The 20,499-nt window shown below is 39.3% G+C and overlaps 3 protein-coding genes across 7 annotated transcripts; 1 reads left to right on the forward strand and 2 right to left on the reverse strand.

The window, feature by feature from the left end:
• Positions 1-904: 904 nt before the first annotated feature.
• Positions 905-5,335, reverse strand: LOC141912487 (ADP-ribosylation factor 6). Of its 4 annotated transcripts, none has more exons than XM_074803713.1 (5): positions 5,241-5,335; positions 4,377-4,523; positions 3,754-3,857; positions 2,384-2,582; positions 905-1,542 (listed from the first exon to the last, which is right to left on the reverse strand). In XM_074803713.1, exons 2-5 carry the CDS (start codon positions 4,456-4,458, stop codon positions 1,400-1,402), a joined length of 528 nt encoding a protein of 175 aa, XP_074659814.1. In that variant the 5' UTR covers positions 4,459-4,523; positions 5,241-5,335; the 3' UTR covers positions 905-1,399. The 4 variants fall into 4 exon arrangements, with proteins under 4 accessions (XP_074659814.1, XP_074659813.1, XP_074659815.1 ...); XM_074803712.1 differs by having other exon boundaries at positions 5,210-5,328; XM_074803714.1 differs by having other exon boundaries at positions 5,237-5,323.
• Positions 5,336-8,162: 2,827 nt separating this feature from the next.
• On the reverse strand, positions 8,163-9,730 carry LOC141913190 (guanine nucleotide-binding protein G(I)/G(S)/G(O) subunit gamma-5-like). The gene is made up of 3 exons (XM_074804664.1): positions 9,532-9,730; positions 8,881-9,036; positions 8,163-8,341 (listed from the first exon to the last, which is right to left on the reverse strand). The coding sequence occupies exons 1-2, from the start codon at positions 9,624-9,626 to the stop codon at positions 8,931-8,933; spliced, it is 201 nt and encodes a 66-aa protein (XP_074660765.1). The 5' UTR covers positions 9,627-9,730; the 3' UTR covers positions 8,163-8,341; positions 8,881-8,930.
• A 3,330-nt stretch (positions 9,731-13,060) lies between these two features.
• LOC141912714 (beta-1,3-galactosyltransferase 1-like) lies at positions 13,061-16,103 on the forward strand. 2 transcript variants are annotated; one of them, XM_074804062.1, is made up of 2 exons: positions 13,061-13,166; positions 13,640-16,103. In XM_074804062.1, exon 2 carries the CDS (start codon positions 13,777-13,779, stop codon positions 14,935-14,937), a length of 1,161 nt encoding a protein of 386 aa, XP_074660163.1. In that variant the 5' UTR covers positions 13,061-13,166; positions 13,640-13,776; the 3' UTR covers positions 14,938-16,103. The 2 variants fall into 2 exon arrangements, with proteins under 2 accessions (XP_074660163.1, XP_074660164.1); XM_074804063.1 differs by having other exon boundaries at positions 13,090-13,238.
• The last annotated feature ends 4,396 nt before the right edge of the window (positions 16,104-20,499 follow it).

The following is a 20,499-nucleotide window of genomic DNA, read 5'->3' on the forward strand; positions in this document are numbered from 1 at the left end:
ATACCGAAAAACCCACTGCCTATAATGATCACATTACATGCAGCGGATTACCAAAAAAAAAAAATAACAATGATTTTCATTCATAAAATAATAATAAATAGCGAGTAACGAATAAATCGAATTGTCAGGAACCGACGGTTCGATGGTTTTCGTTTTAAAAATACCACTCAGCTCAGGGCGAGAGAGGTGAATGGATTCACTGTCGAAATTAGTTCGCTATCGTCTCTACAACGAGTAAAATCCGATTAATCTACGCACACACGACGACGGCGGCAGATCAACGCGCGGTTTTTCTGCGATGAAAATTTTTCTTCTCTCCGTCATTAAAAACAATAATCGGTAAAGAATTACGAAGAATAATCGATCGCGCGTTCCGTCGCTGTCCGATTCATTTACGCATAAGTTAAATATATTATGTCACGAGAATTACATCGAGATTTGCATATAAGCAGCCACCAGAAACACACGCGCGCGTTTTATACCGGCCACGAAGCGAACTACTACTTAAACTACTTCCAAAATCAGGTTTGCTAGGAAAAGCGATTTCTATTCGTCGTCGAAAGCTTCTTCCATCTGTAAATTTCGTCGCGCGATTTTCCATTTCATCTCAGGCACGCGCATCGTCGCATCGGAATATAGCTACGTACGCTCGAACGGAAATAATAATAATTATAATAATAAAGATAAACGTCGCGAATCTTCACACACACGAGAATGACCACTCGTCTCGTTATTATTATTATTCTCGTTATCATAATTATTAAAACATTGCACCAGTGATATGTCAGGCAACAACTAATATTACGTACACTTATGTATACATACACACACACACACACATATATATATATATATATATATATATATATATATATATATATATATATGTATATATATAGAGCGAGCATTCACACACATACGTCAAATTCTTCATCTTTTTCGTAAGCGCGTCTCACACATTTGACCACCGCATAACCCGGGCATAGGTCGACACCATTCGCGCGAGTCTTTTTCTTTGCCATCTCTTCTAGACGCAACCCACGTTCGCTGCTCTTAAGCGATTAAGACGCACGCGCCAATTTGTGACCAGTCGATCGCGCCTCGCCGGTCGACCTATGCCCGACTGTACGCCGCTCGGGGTATGTTCGAGCGACACACACACACGTAATATGCGCTCGCGGAGTTAGTCGTGAAGATATTTATTACGAGCCCGTCGACGACTGGGCAGAGAAGACATGACGTTTCGAGTTGTCATTTTGTCGCTAACGCGCGTTAAAGTGATCAGGAATATATATACATATATTTGTGGATACCCGTGTGTGTGTGTGTGGGGGGTTAGTGAGAGAGAGATAGAGAGAGAGAGGGAGAGAGTTTATACGATACACGACGATCATATCAATCACGATTTATGATTGGACGTGAGCCAGGTGAGACCCTCGTAAAGTCCATCGCCGGTCGTCGCGCAAGCCGGCTGCACGTACCAGTTACGATCGCGTATTCGCGTTAATCCGAGTTTCTCTTGTATTTCGTGAGGTTTCATCGCTGGATAAAAAGAAAGGAAAGAACGTGAAAACAGAAACAATGTGAAATACAAACAAACTGCGTAAATAATACCAATCAACAAGGAAGTGATTTCTTTTCTATTTAGACCGTTGCATTTTAGTTTACATTCTTTTGTATTGCGTTTATTGATTTGAAAGGAGCGTTCTCTCGAAGGCTACCGGTACCATCATGCCTTTAGCCAGTCATGTTCGTGTTGGTTTCATGAAAGTGACCAAAACTACGCGCATTTGGCTTGATAACCTTATGAAACGTCCACTTTCATGAAACCAACCCGAACATGACTGGCTAAAGGCAGTGCTCCCCAGAAATCTAAATCTGATCAATTTCAAGGTTTCTGTCTCATATCGGGGTGAAAACAGTGAATGTTTTGCTACATTTTCTTATAATTCGGCCTCAAATCAAGTAAATATGCAAGAAAATCTACAAATCAATCAGCAATCAACAGTTAGACCCCTGGGGCCAGTTGCACAGTCGTGACTTAAGTCCAAAAGTGGTCTTCAATCTTAAGACTGGTCTTAAGTTGTTAGATAAGCTATAGAACTAAGTTGGTCTTAGACTGGTCTTAAGTCTTAGCCACGACTATGCAACTGGCCCCTGGTAACATGCTTCATATTTCTGTACGCATCAAACAAATCAAATCAGTATTTTTCGTAATAGAAGAGTAACAAATACTGAAAATCAAGAACAGTTGGCAGCTCTGATTATATAGACAGATTTTGTCCGCGGCAAAGTTTACACCAATATCCCAACCAGAGACATCTACGTACGTTCGTTTCAAGTAATTTCAGCGATATCGTACTACTCGCATCTTAATACGTACCGTCTGGTAAATCTTGTTTATTAGCGAATATCAGTATGAGCGCGTCGCGCATTTCTCGATCGTTAATGATCCGATGTAGTTCCTGTCGCGCCTCTTCGATGCGGTCTCTATCGGCGCAGTCCACCACGAATATAAGCCCTTGTGTACCGGTGTAATAGTGTCGCCATAGCGGTCGAATCTTGTCCTGTCCGCCGACGTCCTGTTCACATAAACAAAATCAACGTTAAAACTCTCTTATCAATATGTTTAAAATCGCGGAATAAAAATCAGTCCGACAAAATGTCAGTGTTCTCAATGAAAGGTTTTAGACTAGGCCCATCACCCCTTTTACAATATCTGCTACCCATACTTATTTGACATCAATTTTTTTCGATGATTTTTCTAAGATAGTGATGACTTAATGTGAAAAAACAATAGATTTCCCCCAATTGAGGACGTATTCCATTATTTGTGGAGACTGAAAACTTTTCAATCACTACTTCAGCAGCCAGTGGTATCAAAAATTCATAAAGGCTTAACAGTTATGGAATTTTAGGATTGTTGGAGGTATGGACTATATCCACTGTGATTAATTAGCAGCTAAAAATGACCTGCTAATGTGGAACCTCACAAACTCTGACTAAGTCGATATCTAGCTCATACTATTGGGTTTACCACCCTTCCCACAACGCTAGATATCTGATCCTTCCTGTTAAGTCACTTTTCATAACCACAACAATTTAAAATGATACGTCATGAGAAAATAAACAGGGGTATATTCAGCATACAATGCACCAGGTCCTCGTAATCCGCATCACTCGGGTACGATCAATCACCCGGTTTACGAGAAATCAAAGGTAATTGAACCAGGGATCAATGAAATACAGCAGACTCCGCTTGCCTCCGATCCGGACAATTATACTCTTGGATGTCTGGGGCGGTCAGAGCTAGGGATGGGTGGTTATCACGATAAATAGGAGTATGAAAATTTGTAACACACAGCCCTGCCAACCTCTGTAAAGTGCGATCAGTAACGAATTGAATTTCTTTCAGTTACATTTCATTGAAATATGAAAGAAAACGTTCAAATGAATCAGTAATCAACAGTAAAACCCTCTGTAGCATGTTGAACATTTCTGTATGCTTTAAACTAACAAATCAAATCAGTATTTCTCGTTATAGAATAGTAACAAATACCGAAAATCAGGTACAGTTGGCAGCTCTGAATATTGTCCTGGTATGAAATAATCAGATGAAGAATCAGCGACAGAGTAAACGGTGTCTTTCGTAGATGTCTTTTGATAAAACATCCATTTCATGAGGCAATAAATTATCTACAAGCGAATGAGAAATCCCTAAAAATCAACATCGCTTTAAAATACGGTACTCACCCATACGTTGAATCGAACGTTTTTATAAGTCACGGTTTCTACGTTAAATCCTACTGTTGGAATGGTTGTCACTGATTGGCCTAATTTTAATTTATATAAAACAGCTGGAACGAACGGTTAAAGATGACAACGTAAATGAGGATTATTCATCAGAAGAGTAAATATAGTCTCCTGGGTCCAGTTTCACGAAAGAGTTTAAGCCTAAAACGGTTAAGTTTAAATTGTTGTCCTCGTTGAAAACATGAAGTAACCAATGGCGAATACACCAAAAATTTGAATTATACTTTTTTGTGAAACTGGGCCCCGGGGGACCGTTTTTATATTATACTGCATAACTTAGTGAGGTTGACCGAAACTGAGCTGGGAACTGACTGTTACACTGACTCGGTTAATAGACCTATGCGATCAGATAGATGGCTCTCAGGATTACTATCATACAGAACTCTTTGCGATATATGGGTAGCGTTTTCTGTACTTTAACAGTATTCCAAGAAGGCTGTCAATCCATGATCTCTTTGATTAGCTTCTGCCTTACCCTTACCCACTATTGATAATGTGGACATATACCAGAAGATTAAGGCCTTTTAATTTCAGCGCGTAGTTTGTGGTTGTAAAAAGGATACTTGTTTTTCCAGCTGCATCCAAGCCCAACATCAGAATTCTCATCTCCTTATTCCCAAAGATTTTGGAAAGTAGTTTACCCATCTCGATAGTGTGGGCACTGTATCTACCATGAGTGGGTTGAAATATGGGACTAGGAAATTCACCTCCTGCAAAATAGAATCGGGGAACTAAAACATGTTGATTTTAAGTAAAAACTGACAGAAGAGATAGGCCTATTGGGCGGCACAACTCGGGAGATGATTACGGGTCTAGGGCTGAGAAATAATGGATATTTTGATGAAGTAATTCAAAATAGAACTTAAGTATGTAGTCTATGGAACCAGGCCCAGGTCATTCGTACCAATAGATCCAGAGTAACAGGCCTATCAATTGTAACAAGACCTACATAGGCCTATATAGTGGATAAGGTGAGGCTAAATATGAGTTTATCTTACGACATACTCAACATCCATTGATGGACATTTCTTTTCAGGAATATAGGCTATGATATGTGGAGGATCCCACAGTAAGACTGCAGTTTAGGCCATCTTCCAGCTATTGTGGTCCTTGTCTAGGCCGGGAGCAATTGCAATTCTGCTTTCCACCCAATGGTTTTTCACATAACTTATCATTAAAATTACACGAAGAAGCACTAGCTAACCATCAGGAAAGCGACCTCAATTGCAGTTAGACCAATAACTTAAATCAAAATGATTGATAGGGAGGAGATCGGTTTGGAGATTGTATTTTAGGCCGAACCCCACCGACCCCAAAAAATTTCAATTCTTAAAAAAAAATTTGACGAGACAGGATCATCGAAATCGGGCTCTCTCTCGTACGTTTTGAGACGTACTTTTTCAGATCAAGGCGTGCGGATCACCTACGAATGAAGAAGAGTGTCTAAATCGCGTTCAACCGGTAGAATTTAGCAGGTTCACACCTTGTTTTACTCCTCCTTCACTCAACGACTCAGGAAGCAATGGTGGCGATTACTCACTCACCCTCACCCACCTCCCAACCCTACACTAGCAAATAGGTCCACATAATATCGACCCTAAACGCTGATTTAGCCTCCGATTGCGTACAAAAGCTTCCATATTAGAACAAAAATAAAAGTTTTACCTCAATTCAAGTGTTATCAACTCAATCCACGAATGGAATATAATTCCTGAACTTTTTACGCGCGTAGTGATTGAGTAGCGATGGGTTGTCCTAGTAAATCATGACGTCATTGTGGAATCCCTAACACACCCGAAATAGATTTGACATTCGAAAGTATCATCGCCGCTTGGCGGCGGTAATGGACGGCGTAGCCCGCATTTAAAAACCTTCAAACAATTATATCATCAGAATGACAGCTGTTGAATTTTGTCCGTTATTAATCGAAAATAATTGGGACGAATCATTAGCTACTTATAGTTCAAAATTATTGGGTTTTTTACGGAGTTGTATTCATCCTCATTTATTCCACCGAAACTGCCGGGTTGGCAAATTCGCCCTACAGCAAAGAACAGATTTGAATGGCCTCTTCAGGGTTCCTACACCGTCACATTTTTAATACTCCATTTCAATAACAAATTTCAGTGATTTTCCATGATTTGCCCACCAAATATTGGCACTTCTCCAGGGTTTCACCTTTCACTTGATTTATTTATGCATTTTACTAATTTACCAATTTATTTTATTTGGAGAGAAGATTCTGACATTCACATTTGACATTTGATGAAATCTCCATGATTTTCAGTTGCTGGAAAACTTTCTGGTTCCACGACATTTCTTGATTTTCAATGTTCAGGAACCCTACAGTCTCGCAACTCAGAATGGGATCCAACCTGTAATTTGTGAAAACATGTAAAAACCAAAGTCATAAAACAAAGCTAACAATTCATGTACATGCAAGCAAATAATTTATTTCACAACAACTATATTCTACAGTACACAAAAGATATATAAGAGATCACAAATAGAAAATCTTAAACGTATAGAAACTGAAAATTTCATCGTTTGTCATTAAAATATTGTTTTGATTATTCCATAAAAATAGTTTGAATTTGTAATCATAATATAAGGCCATGATGATAAAAGTACATCCCATGCTCAGGGGCCGGTTACTCAAAGGTTGGCTAAAATAATGCAGTTTGTTCTAATAATTTTTGATTATCCACTATCGTCAACTTTAACCAACATTTGAGCAAATGGCCCGGCTAGAGTTTAAAGTAAAAAAGAAATTCTCTTCAACGTACATCGATTCAGAGATGTTTAAGTTAACAAAAAGTCTATGGACTAACATGATAAATCATGGGATAAAATAAGCACCATTCGGCAAAGATTACAACAGAAGAATAGATAAAACACTAAGTCAATTAACGATTGATTATCTTCTAAACATGTTTATCTTCTAAACATGTCCGTGTAATTCTCGAATTAAATATCAATTTTGTTCTTCGTAAAATAAGTCTCATATCTTAAGTAGCGCACGACGATAAAGACAATAAAATCGCAACATTTTCGTTGTGTGCGAAAGGATAAAATTTCCAATCGGATAATTCACATTATTACGACGAGAATTCTCGTACGATCAGAGATCTCTTTTATGATATATTCTGTTTTTCGGGGATTGAATTCGAAACAACTGATTTTATGTTAATACGTTTATATCTAAATTAGATGGCAGTGAAATGGCTTTGCAGATATTGTTATTCTAGTGCAGTTGCTTTTTAACCTAAAAAAGAGCATTCAAATCTAACATTACACAAATTGTTGCAGTTGATATTAGCCTAGTTTGTGTCAGTCGTTGAAAGTAATCAGATCGGGCAAATTTTAGAGGAACATGGGTTAAATTTGTCATGCTCCTGGATTAAAAGAAGTAGCACGCACTACATGCTTTACTATTGAAAACTGCATCGAAGTCAATAGTGACAGAATCAAAATTTGATATATTACAACCATTAACCTCATTAGTACGAAACGAGGATTTACAAGTCTACGTGTTATCAACCACATGTAATAACAGTGGCTGTGGTAGGAGTAGCAGCTAATGACCAGCTTGTCATTCACTCAACTATTTGATTAAATTGTTGCTTTGTGAAACTGGGCATAGTATCAATTGTATCTGTCTATAAAACTGGCCCCTGGGCCCATAGTCAAATGAAGTCTTGAAGCCGTTAGATCAGCTAGAGCGGATCTAGAGGTCCAGACCCTCCTTTCCTACTGAGGCTACCCCTTGACACTCTCATCCTCTCAGAAATCGCAAATTATCCGTTGTATATCTTCAAAAATATCTAACACTGAGAGTGGAACCTAGTAGTAGTGGAACCCACTAGTAGCCTATGAAAAATCAAAATGCCTCTATTTTTTTCCTGGTCCTCTAATTTGTCTAGATCCGCCCTGGATCAACTCTAGGACCAAGATGGTCTTAGACCGGTCACAGTTCGAAGCATAGATAGCGCGACTGACGCTAGGGGTTAAAATAAATGGATCTGAGTATTTCAACACTGTATCATTGGTGGCATTTATGTCGATATCAATTCACTTAATATCTCCAGGTAAATACAGGTTACAACAATCTCATAATTAAGAGGTTTGATACGTGACATTATTTCATTCTTTGTTAATTTCAAGACTCATTTCCGATATTCGTAAACTTAATCAAGGGTTTGAAAGAGAGAGGCAACAAATAATGCATTATTCATAAATATCGGCAAAATTTAACGATGTACCAAAAAACAGCTGCTGTGTGACGGCAAGACTTTTTAAAAATATCCTTTAACCGGTAATGGAGAAAAATGTAAATAAAGCAATAATAATAATATTAATAAATAATCTCTTATTAGGTATATATCGATCCAGATCTTTGTTGTAAAAGGTTGAGACAGAGGGTAAAAGGTCGAGACACATTGTTTATCGTAGTAAGTGATGATGCTCCTTTGTGTTTAGTTTTCTGTTCCGTTGGTAGAAAGTGATGTAACGTTTTTCGATCTAATACCTGAAATATGAAACAGAAAATATCCGTTCAATTCGGAACGTTAAGAAAAGTATTCATAGGGGAATTTTTGATCAAACGTATCGCATCATATCCAAAGATAGATTTAGATCCACCCCCTTCAAAATCCAAGTATGCCCTCCAAAAAGTCTTGGAAAAATATTTTTTGCTAAGAAATTTTAAAATAGACGAAGTACATAAGTAATATATCATCATTCATACAAATCCAAATGGACCTTATAAGGGCCAGAAAAGCCCCTTTATAACCTAAATTTTCAATTTCTTAATCGATCTCAATTTATCTAGGAACAAATCTGTTTAATGAAACTAGGCTCTCATATGTTGCATGTGCAATTTTATGAACTCATGACTGCAAAAAACTCTTTGATTTTTCAAAGTGGCTACTGTAATCATTTGACCAATGCATTTTTTATATTGAATAAGGCCTATGATATATTTTTAGAGTCTACATTTTAACTTTTCAGTTTTGGTTCGTTTCAATTAATTTCTGGAACTACCATATATTAAGAATCATTATTCACCTAGTAAAAATGAGTGATGAATCGCCATTGTTTGTCGGTTGTATTTTTCTTTACAATATACTACAACTTTTCTGATCTCTGAAAGGATTTTCTGACTGCGCGATTCCGTTAACTAACGTATCGCCGGCTGCGTTCTGTGTCATGAATTGAACCAAACTGAAAAACAACGGACAAATTTCATTCATTTTACTATAGTTGATGAGAATAGATTACTCTGACTGGAGGATGACTTAAAAACCGCCTTAAACAAATTATATGTTATTCAATCAAGGCCGGGTTTGATCGGGTCGTAGAAAATAGAACTCTTTCTATCCTAGTGATTCGGCTTACGATCAGTCTGTGATCAATTCGTCGCGGTTGTTAGTAAACCCATGTCGAAAGGTTCCCCATCGATCCATAGTACCGGCCCGGATAACAGTTAACTGGATGATCTTAAGCTAGGGCCTACTACGTTTCACCCTCAATAATCCTCAAATATGAGCCCCTGTGGATCCGACGCGATGGCCGGGTTGTAACTTAGCTTAGGATCTCAGATCTAAGCCGAGCTTAGGTTATCGAGGAATAAACAGCAATGACGATACGGAATATGACGATGAACAGATAAGTCGAGAAATGAGGAAACGAAACAGATCGAGGAGGAAAGAAACTTACTCATTTACGGCCTGAGAAACAGAAATACGTTGTAAACTGGCCTCCTGTCGGAGCTGTGAAACTTGTTTTTGAAGCGCCTGCACTTGAGATGACATATTGAATCGGATTCGAGTGGCTGATCAAAGAAATTTAGACAAAGAAAGTGTTTGCAGAAGGGCGTCGGCAATTTCTCTACAAATGGCGTTTGCTTCTGCGGTAGTTACGGATACTGCCGCTCGATATGAGGGCAGCACCTGATGGGGGAATCTGAACTCGCGGCCGCTTACATCTTCGTATTCAAGACAAATCATTCTTCAACGATACATTTGTTTATCTAAAAGAAAACATACTTTTTCTTTCAATTTCTTTGCACTTCATTTCCTTGTGTTCTTTACAGGATCTCCCAAAATATCTTTTAGGTATAAATTGTGAATTAAATGTGTATGGCCAAAATAGCCAGTTTTGAAGTATTGATTGTTTTAGCATTGTATTTTCAAAATCAGAAAATGGATTTTCACATGCCCACAACAAATTTCTTCAAAACAATTACTATTTGGAGGTGAAGAAAAACTAGAAATCCCTGTAGGTCGTCAACAGTCCTGGACCCAGCCAGACCCGGCGCCCAGACTCCCACGCTTCCGCAGTTCTCGGTTCAGTGACTTTTGGCATTCGGTCGGTATAAGTGTTGTCCAAGAATAAAATGGCATTTATGTTCATCAAATCCTTCGTTCGTTTAATTTCTATCTTGATGATTTCTGGTACCAGTTTTCAAAATGGTTCATAAAATGCCAATAAACAGTAACCTTTTACCAAATAAAACACATAATGAAATAAAAACGTTAAATTGCGCAAATACATTTGAATAGTTGATATGATAGAATGTTTGATATACTTCATGAGATACATATTCATAACAATCATTTGATGAATTGTCATCAAGCGTTGTTTTAGCTTCTCAAAGTCCGAGTTTTCCGACTTGGCTTATGCCTGAAGATAAGAGGTAGTAATTTTGTTGTTGGGAAATATGATAACTATGAATATAGATTGTTGACGTTGTGGTTGCAATATTTTTATTGGATGACCAAATCATGTAAAATCGGTTTGTCTATTGAAATTTCTCCCATTATATTACTTGGAAATAATTGTGAAGGTAATGTTCTTGTTGATAGTGATGCATTATCTATATTTTGTACGAACGTGCAATAGAACCGTGAACGATTAACATTTAGCGATTGACGGTTAGCGATGGCGGTGCAAGAATCCCGTACGACGATGGACGATTGGCGGTACAGGCAGGGGTTCCGTACTTTCTGGTGGTCTCTGAGTACCGCTTTGAGTACCGCTTTGAGTGCCGCTTGTGAGGTGTGGTTAGAAGGCTGGATCTACGAGCTAGCTAGTTGAGCCCGTAGGCTGGATCCACCCCTGCCATCAAAACCATGTCGTTAACGCTGTGATCGCCACACGCAGCAGCAAAATGCCGCGCAAAAATATTCACGAATTTCTCGTCCCAGTAAAAGATAAATGTAAAAGTTAACCGAGTAGTTACATACTTGGAACTGTGTGAACACGTCTAAAAGGAAATCTTTATCATCGGTGGAGATTGGTAGGAATATCGGAATGGACGATGGAATCGTGAATAATCCAAACGCGAGTGAAACTGTTAAAAGCATTATTGTAGTGCGCTTAGATTTTGTATTTTTCCTTTCAGACGAAACCATTTTTGAACTTCTCAATAACTGGACTATGATAACAAAATTCGATGTGATTATCAGAGTTAAAGGTACGATGTAAATGTATACGACAATTGTAATAAACAGTATGAATTGATGAGCTAATTCGGAGTAACATGTGAAAAACTGGTCAGAAAAGTATATCGACGCACTAGGAAGAAGATATAGGATCAAAGCATTCACTCCGATGATGATCAGTATAACAAATCTTGCGAATTTCGGTGTACAAATCAAACGAGATGTGAACGGGAAGAGAACAACTGCCGCACGTTCTAGAGATATTGCTACTATCAACCACGAACTATTCATTGCTGCGAATGTCATTAAAATCTCGTAGATTTGGCAACCTATTAGTGATCGGATCGCAAATATAGGACCAGTTGCTACGTGCAAGAGAACAAACTGTAAGACGGGCATCAAAGATAGATTTATGCAGAACACAAAATCATTGACTGACAACATGATAAGGTAGTTAGCGTATGATAATCCCCGGAATCTGCGACTTATCATTATCAGGAAAGTAGCTGAATTTCCAAATGTTCCTGACAGGAACAGAATTACCAGAATAACCAATGACAGCGTAAGGTAGCTACCAGACTTGTTTGCCAAAGACATAAGAACGATATAACTGTTGTAAGTTAGACCAATCTGCGTCTGAGAAGAATTCATGATCAACAACGAAGAACAATTGCGCGGTGAATGGGTGCTAATGGCCGACTCACTGTCTCCAGACGTATTGAACAATTCATTTAATGGTTTGAATGAAATCCATATTAATAAAGTTTCATTTATCATTAGCTGTCATTCATCATTTGTAATAGATCAAATCTCATTTCAACTAACAATAGTTGTAGACACGTTTAAGAAAACTAACACCATTGTTTATTGACATTTGTGCAAGTTTATCTATTACCAGGTACATAAGGCGCAAAAAAATTGAAAATAATTTCTGGAAGTCGAAAGGTAGCAGCAACTTACTGTCTTGTGTAGAATTTTATCTGCAGTCAGTCGTGTCGCACAGTTCAAATGTTTCGCAAGTTAAAAACAGTTCAGTCAAAATATATTAAACTTGCTTGAATTCAAGAAATTCCAAATTAAAAGTAGTTTATTTCAGTGACGATATATTACTAGTAAAAAAGAGTTATATTCAGTTTAATTTTGAAAATGCTACGAATAAAAAGTTTATTAATTTCATTAATTCTAAGAATTTATTTAAGGATTTAACAGCGGCTGAGTTCAAATTGCACGATTCATATTTCACTGAAAAGCCACTGTTTAGGCCAATGATGAAAATAGCAGGTTTTCAAAACAAAGCGGCGAAGTTCAGTTGCTCGGGTAAACTAGTGAGGTGAGGCGTCCATTGCCGAACCTCGAGTAATCAGACTGAATCCAAAGCTAGTCAGGTCCCAGATAGCAAAACATGGCTTATCCGGGTCCAGAAGTTACTGAGGCGAAAGTAAGGCTTAGGCGTTAGGCAAAGTGACCAAGTCATTTGACCGCAGCTGGTCCGTGCTACGATTTTGGCCCATCTCGACGCAAATGGCGACCCATTCAAGCACTTGGAGACTCCATTTGCATAAGTTGCTTATTGCAAAACAGATATACTTTATCGCAATATGAGGGATAACGATGATTCACTGATGATTTTCGGGCCGATCTCTTGCCCGGGTTTATGACCAGCGGATGCTGTGGCAAGCGATGAGAAAGCGTAAAATTGATTAATAAACTGCATTTGAATTTCAATTGAATAGCCATATATTTATGAATTGAATTGATCTGAAGGTCGTGTGGGTATTCAATTAAATTGAATTTTATTGTAGAAAATTACACTGGTTGACAAAAAGGTCGATGTTAGATCCTATAACTGACAAAAGGTTACCCTTAACAAACTGTGGCATTTATCGAGTAATTAAACGAGACTTATTTGTAAGTTGAAGTGTGGTTGTTGCTGTAATTTAAGGTCAATCGAAGTTTGAATGTAATTGTCATTGTGAAGTAGTAAGTAGTCTAGTATACACTTTGGTTGGGGCGGGGATACCCCTCCAGTCCACTCCAGCACAGTCCAGGATTTGACTTGGATTATTTCATTTTCAAAAGCTGTGGTTGGGTTTGCAGCCATGGGGCTACTCGTAGTTAGTTATAATCCTAGTTAGTTACCTAATCATTGGTGGTAAGCTATTTTAATGGGATGGGCTCGTGGTTTGTGGTTAATTTCTGATCGTGAAACTGAACTGGCACTGGCACAGACCGGTTACTGACCACATTAATTAATTGCGTGGGGTGAAAACCACCACAATGCCTGAGAATGCGTAGCTATGCTAGCCTAGCAGCCATAATCTGGGTTGTCCCCTGATTTACGTGCTTTAATGAACTTAACGCACAAATTTTTTTAACTATAGGATATAGAAGATTTTGGAATGGTCGTCTGAGCCTTTAAAGAATTCGAAGAATGAACAAATGAAATGTGGATGAAAATCTTCATTTCGGAATGAATTGATAGCATTGAAATCGTCGAGAGCGAAACAAAGAAGTGACGATGTTGTATCGCAGCAATTTCGACAAACATTTTTCTAAAGTTGTCACCGCCAGAAAATTGTTTATTCGCCTAATTTTCTGTCTGTGCGTGGTCGGCGTATTGATGATATTACGAACGTCTTACCACTGGATCGCCGTGGGCGACGTCGACGATCGATTGATGGATAAAATCTTGCGAACCGATTTGAAAACGTGCGCGAAGAACTGTTTTCCACGAATGAACATCGATGAATCGTTCCCGAAATTCCCGTGTCTGACGGGAATCCCGCCGTCGGTGAATCGTACGAGTTTAGTAATCGTCGTCGCGAGTCAAGCGCATTTAAAACACGAACGCGATCTGACGCGCGCGATCTGGACGCGACGTCGAGCGTACGACATCGACGTGAAATTCGTACTCGGTAAAACGCGGTTGACGACGTCGCGACGCGAGTCGTTGCTACGCGAGATGAACGACAATAACGACATCATCGTCGGCGACTTCGACGACACGTATCGTAACCTGACGCTGAAAACGATCTTCGCGATACGTTGGGTCGTTGCGAACTGTCGCCGCGCGAAATACGTGATGAAAACCGACCACGACGTCGCTGTTAACATTGACAACTTGATGACGATGCTCGCGCTCGACGCTCCGTCCGGGATCGTCGGCGACTGTTTCGGCCCGTTTGCGCCGATACGCCGACCCGATGACAAGTGGTACACGCCGATGTCCGAATATTCGCTGTCGTATTTTCCGAAGTATTGCTCGGGTATCGGTTACGTGGTATCGATGAATGCGGCGCGGGCGCTCGTGCGGCTGTCACCGGTCGTGCGTCCGCTCGCGATGGAAGACGTCTACGTCGGTTTATTACTGTCGAAACTCGGCGTCGAGAAACGACGCGTGCGCGGGTTCGATCGAGTTCGCTCGTGGGCGCCGCAGAGCGACGAATATTTCTGCGATTGCGTCATCGCTGGACATGAATATACGTTCTCGGAAAGAGAGACGAACGGTCGAGCCGTTCTCGGTAAACGTTGCGTAATGCGCGGCCGATTTCATTGTTTCCTACTGATATTAAGAGCGCGTTACGTATTAACCTGTCTCGCAATTATAGCGTCTTTTATTTTAATTAGATGTTTGGTAGTTTTCATGAGATTCGCTATTTATCGTTATTTCAAGCGTTAGCTCCCAGAAAACTTTAGAATTTTATCGCCCCGGAGGCATTCCGAGCGTTTTTGGGGATGTTGAATTTAATTTACCACTCATCAATCCAAAATACTTCGAAAATAAATCTGCTCTGGCGTTTGATGTCTCGAAAGCAAAAAATCATTCTTGAAAAATCCGAAAGTACCGCTCAAGTGGTAACGGCGGTAGGCTGGATCAGCACCCGGTAATCTTTGACTGATTTTATAGACTGGTAATATCTTAAACCCAGGGGTTAACTCAATTGAGTTAACCGCAGGTTTGAGATTATTCCAGTCTATGAAACCTGCCCATGGTGTTTGAAACTGTGTTTAGATATGTTCAGATCATCTGATAGTAATCCTAATATTACCGGTTATTTAATTGGTCCTAAATGATCCAAATCATGTGGGCTTCATTGTATGTACAGTTGACCTAGCATAATTCAATTCAATTTTTAAAGTGCTTTTGATCATAAAATAGGTATAATTCTTCTAGCCTGACCATTGATGAAGCACTCCATCAATGATGAAAGATGACGTAGAACCCATCGCCATGAACAAAATGTTTTCCAGTATTCCTGAAGGTAACTGTTAGGATATTTACTTTAATGAACTTTAGCCCAAGGAAAACTTTCGATGTCTTTGAATTCAAATCTAGATTTCTGGGATAAACTGATGAAATTCTTGAGTGATGATATAAGCAGGTTTTACGTATACGGCAGTAATTAGAAATGATAATCAGTATTAGTTAGCACAACGTAGGGCTAGCGTAATGAGATTAATGATAATAGGTGTGATCGATGCAGCCGGATTGAACCCTCTCAGGCATACATACCATTCTCTCAATTATTGATGGTCATGGCTCTACCAGTGTTCAGTGTTCATACTGAAATGGTGAAAGGCTGAATGAGGGTGTTCCAGACTGCAGATATGTGGTATTTGAAAGAAATCAAAATACACACATAGGTGTCTTAAGAAGGGCTATTCTTTGTCTCGCCAAAGAATGAATGGAAAATGTCTCAAATGTCTAATATTGTCTTATCATGAATGGAAACTGTTTTTAGAACACTTTCACATGTGTTCAATGATTTTAGTTTGTATATTTACAATGCATATTGTATCTAGATAAGCGTTTGTTGTTTTATTTCTCAAAAAAATTATACTGTACATTCCACTGTTAAAAATTCCATTTGACGATGAATAAAATAGATAGAGTCAACCAAATCGTTTTAGTCGAACCAGCTTAAGGAGCTTTCTAATTGGTTCTCGGGCTTCCGTGAGACCCCTTGTACTGTGTCTGTCCGTCTTCAACTACTTCGTTAAAAGTGGGTCGATCTTGATAACAATGTTAGTTTGGGGGGCCTAGTCGTGAAGTGCAAAGAATGGGCGTCCCAAGTGGGCTAAAAACGATAATCTGTTAATTCAGTGTGTTATTTTATATACATTAAAATAACGAAAACCAGGCGGCTACGTAAATTCGGAGGGGAGCTGTTGGAAAACAAGTAATTTATTTTATGGCCTTGTTTAAGTTCCACAACTTTTGTTAAGCTGGCTACTGGGGCGTGTGCAACCCGGCAGTAGAACCTTCTATAAGCTTTCAATGTAAATACAATGGAGATACACAATTGCGGTTTTTCAGAGTTGTTGATATCATTCGCACGCGCTATTGAGCAAAATTGGAATACTTCACCGACTGACCACCGGTGTGTAAAACCATAGCTCGCAGGCGGGGCCTGACACAAAAGGTTTTTGACCCCAGTATCCTAGGTACTATGTATAAAAATAACCACCAGACTGAAACATCCATGCTGGGCTAACCCAACAGACAAGAGAGCTACAAAAAATATGTTAACTTTTGCAGCAAGAAATAAAAAAAAGAAACTTTTATACAGAATTGAACTAAGTTAAGTTTGCACGAAATCGTTTCAACCCAAAAACTAATCATTCTACGCTTTACGCCAATATACAGGATAACGTCCTATCTCCGCTAATACTTGCATGCAATGAATGGGAATATTTCGTAACTTTCATGATAATTTTACAAAATAAACAGATGAAGGCTTTCTAATAAAACCACATATGACAAATACGGCATCTAGTAGGGCTGGCATATTATAGTACGGGACTTAGTTTTGTTCAACTTACGAGCATGAATAGACCCCACGATCATTCGACTATGACCATGTGAAATCTGAATGAATCATGCGATTCATATACCTTCCACAGCCCCAAATCTCCAATAATTTTACCACCTAATTTGCCAACCAACCTCCTTGCAGAATGAATATATTTCCAGGGTCGGTTTTGGGTTTTTAATGAGATTGTAAACTAGGCATACTTTCAATATTTTGGAAACTAATGTTCATATTCATAAACATGTCTTTTTAATCAGATGTATTTGCCTTTATCCATCGCTTCCTCAAAGGATTTCTTCACAAGATTCTGATAAAATGGCCACCCTGTCATTGATGTAGACTTCGGGTGCTCATTTTTATGGGACTGTTTGAGTTTGATCTTGACGTGAACAAATCTACGCAGTGTCATTTGAACTTCTAGACATCTCCTGAGATGTTTTACTCTCTCATTCGACCACACCCTATAAAGTCTAGCAATTGAAATTCGATTTGCATAGATCTGCCCTCGTGGTGTGAGCTTCAAGCCCAAGCTACTTCATCGGTTTTAGTGGTTAATTGTTAAGCATCCATAAAGTTATATCCTCGTACTTTCGATATTTCCTTTTCGATTTTGTTTATGTTGCTAATTCTTCATTTCTCGTCAAGGCTTTTGAATTGCAGTTGAATATTGTATTGTAATGGTGGATACATGGGTGGGCCTACCTTTCCTTTGCTTTACATTTTCCATTGTACGGTCCTAAGGAGCTAACTGTTTCTAACATTTATTACCCGAAGATTCAGTGTTTCGCTGCTATCTTTCAGTGGGCCAACGAGTTGTTGTTTGTGAAATCTGCTAAAATCTACTGTTCGGATAATATCATTTAATTATCTAGCTATACCGCTGAATGAATCCAATATGGTTTATTATCTTAGGATACTACAAGACACGAACGACGTAATCTAAGCAAGATAAGTAAACGGTAGGCCTTTACAAATACGGGCAGAGTATATTAATCGATTAGTTTATGTATTCGCCACAGTATTTAGGGGCAGCACTAGACGATTGATATTTGACAGAGCTGTGGCATGTGAGCAGGAAATTCAACCGCGATTCTTTTATCTAACCCTCACAATTAGATATTAGTCAATAACCCTAGGTATTAAATCTAATTTCATTAAAAATAAACGATAAAACATCGATCAAAACGGGTTTTCAAATGACGTGGACTGAAAATAAATTCCGTTCAATAAAATATATACATTTGGGTTTGCATTTGATCGTAGACTTCGGGCGGAATTTCTCCACAATCGTTCATTCGAGTACTAGTCTTTGACACGATCAGATGGCGTTCTCTCGAGCTCTTCAGCTTTTGCTGTTTTTCCTGGCGGTTTTGTGGCGCGGTGTTTTTCGGAGTGGTGGCGTGGCGCCGGTGGCGGTGGATGGAGTTATGTGTGCGGTGGATGGAGTTATGTGTGCGGTGGATGGAGTTGTGTGCGCGGTGTGTGCAAGAGGAGTGAATGGAGTTTATATGTGTCGTATGAATGTGTGGTATATTTTATATCTTATTTTTTTCATTATTTTTCTATATTATTTTTGTTTTTTCATTTTTTTTTCTTTCATTTCATTCGTCCCTCGCCCCCGCCCTCTCAATCTCAGGGTTTCAACTGGCAGCGGCGGAGTCGGAGTTCTCTAGTGTGGCCTCGTCCCACCCAGCTAGTGGCGGAGTGCTGGTGATGCGGATGTTACTACAGGGTACCTGCGATCAGAATAAGATGGGGGCGGTAGCAATCTTCGACTGAGGGGGCTGTTGGATCTTTAGGTCCCCAGTTTGGTCCATTCTAGTCTGAATCTGCTGGTTCATTGCCTAAGGCTACCCATTGGCATCTTGCTGATGGGCTCCCCGTTCACCCAGTTTTTCCTCTGTCATCTGGGTGTCGGTTGTCTTAGGTGGTGTGCTCAATTCTCAATTGGGTCCCCAGTTAGGTCCATTCTGGTCTGAATCGGCTGGTTTCTTCGCCTAAGGCTACCCATTGGCAGCTTGCTGATTGGGCTCCCCGGTCACCCAGTTTTTCTCTCTCATCTGGGTGCCGGTTGTCTTTTGGTGTTGATGCTTGAAGATCGGATATCCCCCGAAGCCGAAGTTGTTTGTCACTTCCCGTCTTACTCTGATTGCGGGTCCTCCGTAGTAACACCCGTGTCGTCAGCACCCCGCCACTAGCTGGGACGAGGCCACGTTAGAGAACTCCGACTCTGCCGCTGCCAGTTGGAACCCTGAGAACTAAGACTTTGCTGTTATCAGCCAGAAGTTCTGTGCTGACTTCTTTCTCTTTCTCAGGTTAGATCAAATATGATGTAAAGCCGTTAAAACCATGTATTACCAGCGTCTATATGGTTGTACTTCAATTAAAGCCGTAAAACTCTGGAAATTTTATTTTTCATCCAAGGTTCTTTCCCCTTCCATCAAAATCTTTCCCAATTTTTCTTGTCGCAGCAGATGATATCGTCTATATTGTATTCGTGAACTCTGTAATCTCGAACATCTTTTGTGTACTTCAAATACATCGTTAACTCTGTAGCTTCGATTTCTGATTCAGACCCCTCATCCTGGCCTTTCATCATTTTCTTCATCCACTATCAAAGTTAGATATAGTCGCAAATTGTCTTGTTAATCAATGATTATGTACTGTTTAATTTCAGCTCATTACTTGGGGCAATAGTGATATATCAGGGGTTGATTTTTACTAATTCAAAAATGCAGGTGTTTGATTCTCAGAAAAAACAGCCTGGCATTAGGAGGGGCTAGTGGTATTTTGGTGTTAATTTCTTACTAGCTCTAAGGCAAAAAAACTCTGACATTCCGTTCTCAAAAAACCTGGCTTATCGTGTTGGGAAGAGGTACATGGTTTGGCTGTATATGTACCCAGACACGAATGGAGCTGGCATAAATCTGTGGCACAATAATAGTTAATACTAGGCATAGGGATAGGGATGGTTATGAGATGATTAAAGCTTTCTCAAACCACAGTGGTCAGGCTCTGTCTGACAAATATTTTGACCTAATATATAATATGCTCTCTTCATCTTGTCATTTCGCTAGACAGAAGTCAAACTCCGAAGGTGGGAAGTCTGGTGATACCAACATCCATAATCCGACTCCGGGACTGAGTCCGATGGCACCCTTGGACGTTCCAACAACATCATTCCCTAGTCAACACACGGGACAAGCAACTTGGAGGATGAAGACATCAACGCAACTATGTCTGCACTTCAATTTAAAAAAAACTTTAAAAATATGTAAAACTTAGACAAAATTCTACCTTGTAAACTTTCGGACTACTTCGATTTTTGAAAAAAAAATTATGTAAGATTGACTGCTATATCTGCACTTCGATTTAAAAAAAAAAACTTTAAAAATAGGTAAAACTTAGACAAAATTCTACCTTGTAAA

This window comes from Tubulanus polymorphus, chromosome 11, assembly GCF_964204645.1.
Source record: "Tubulanus polymorphus chromosome 11, tnTubPoly1.2, whole genome shotgun sequence".
NCBI lineage: Eukaryota > Metazoa > Nemertea > Palaeonemertea > Tubulaniformes > Tubulanidae > Tubulanus > Tubulanus polymorphus.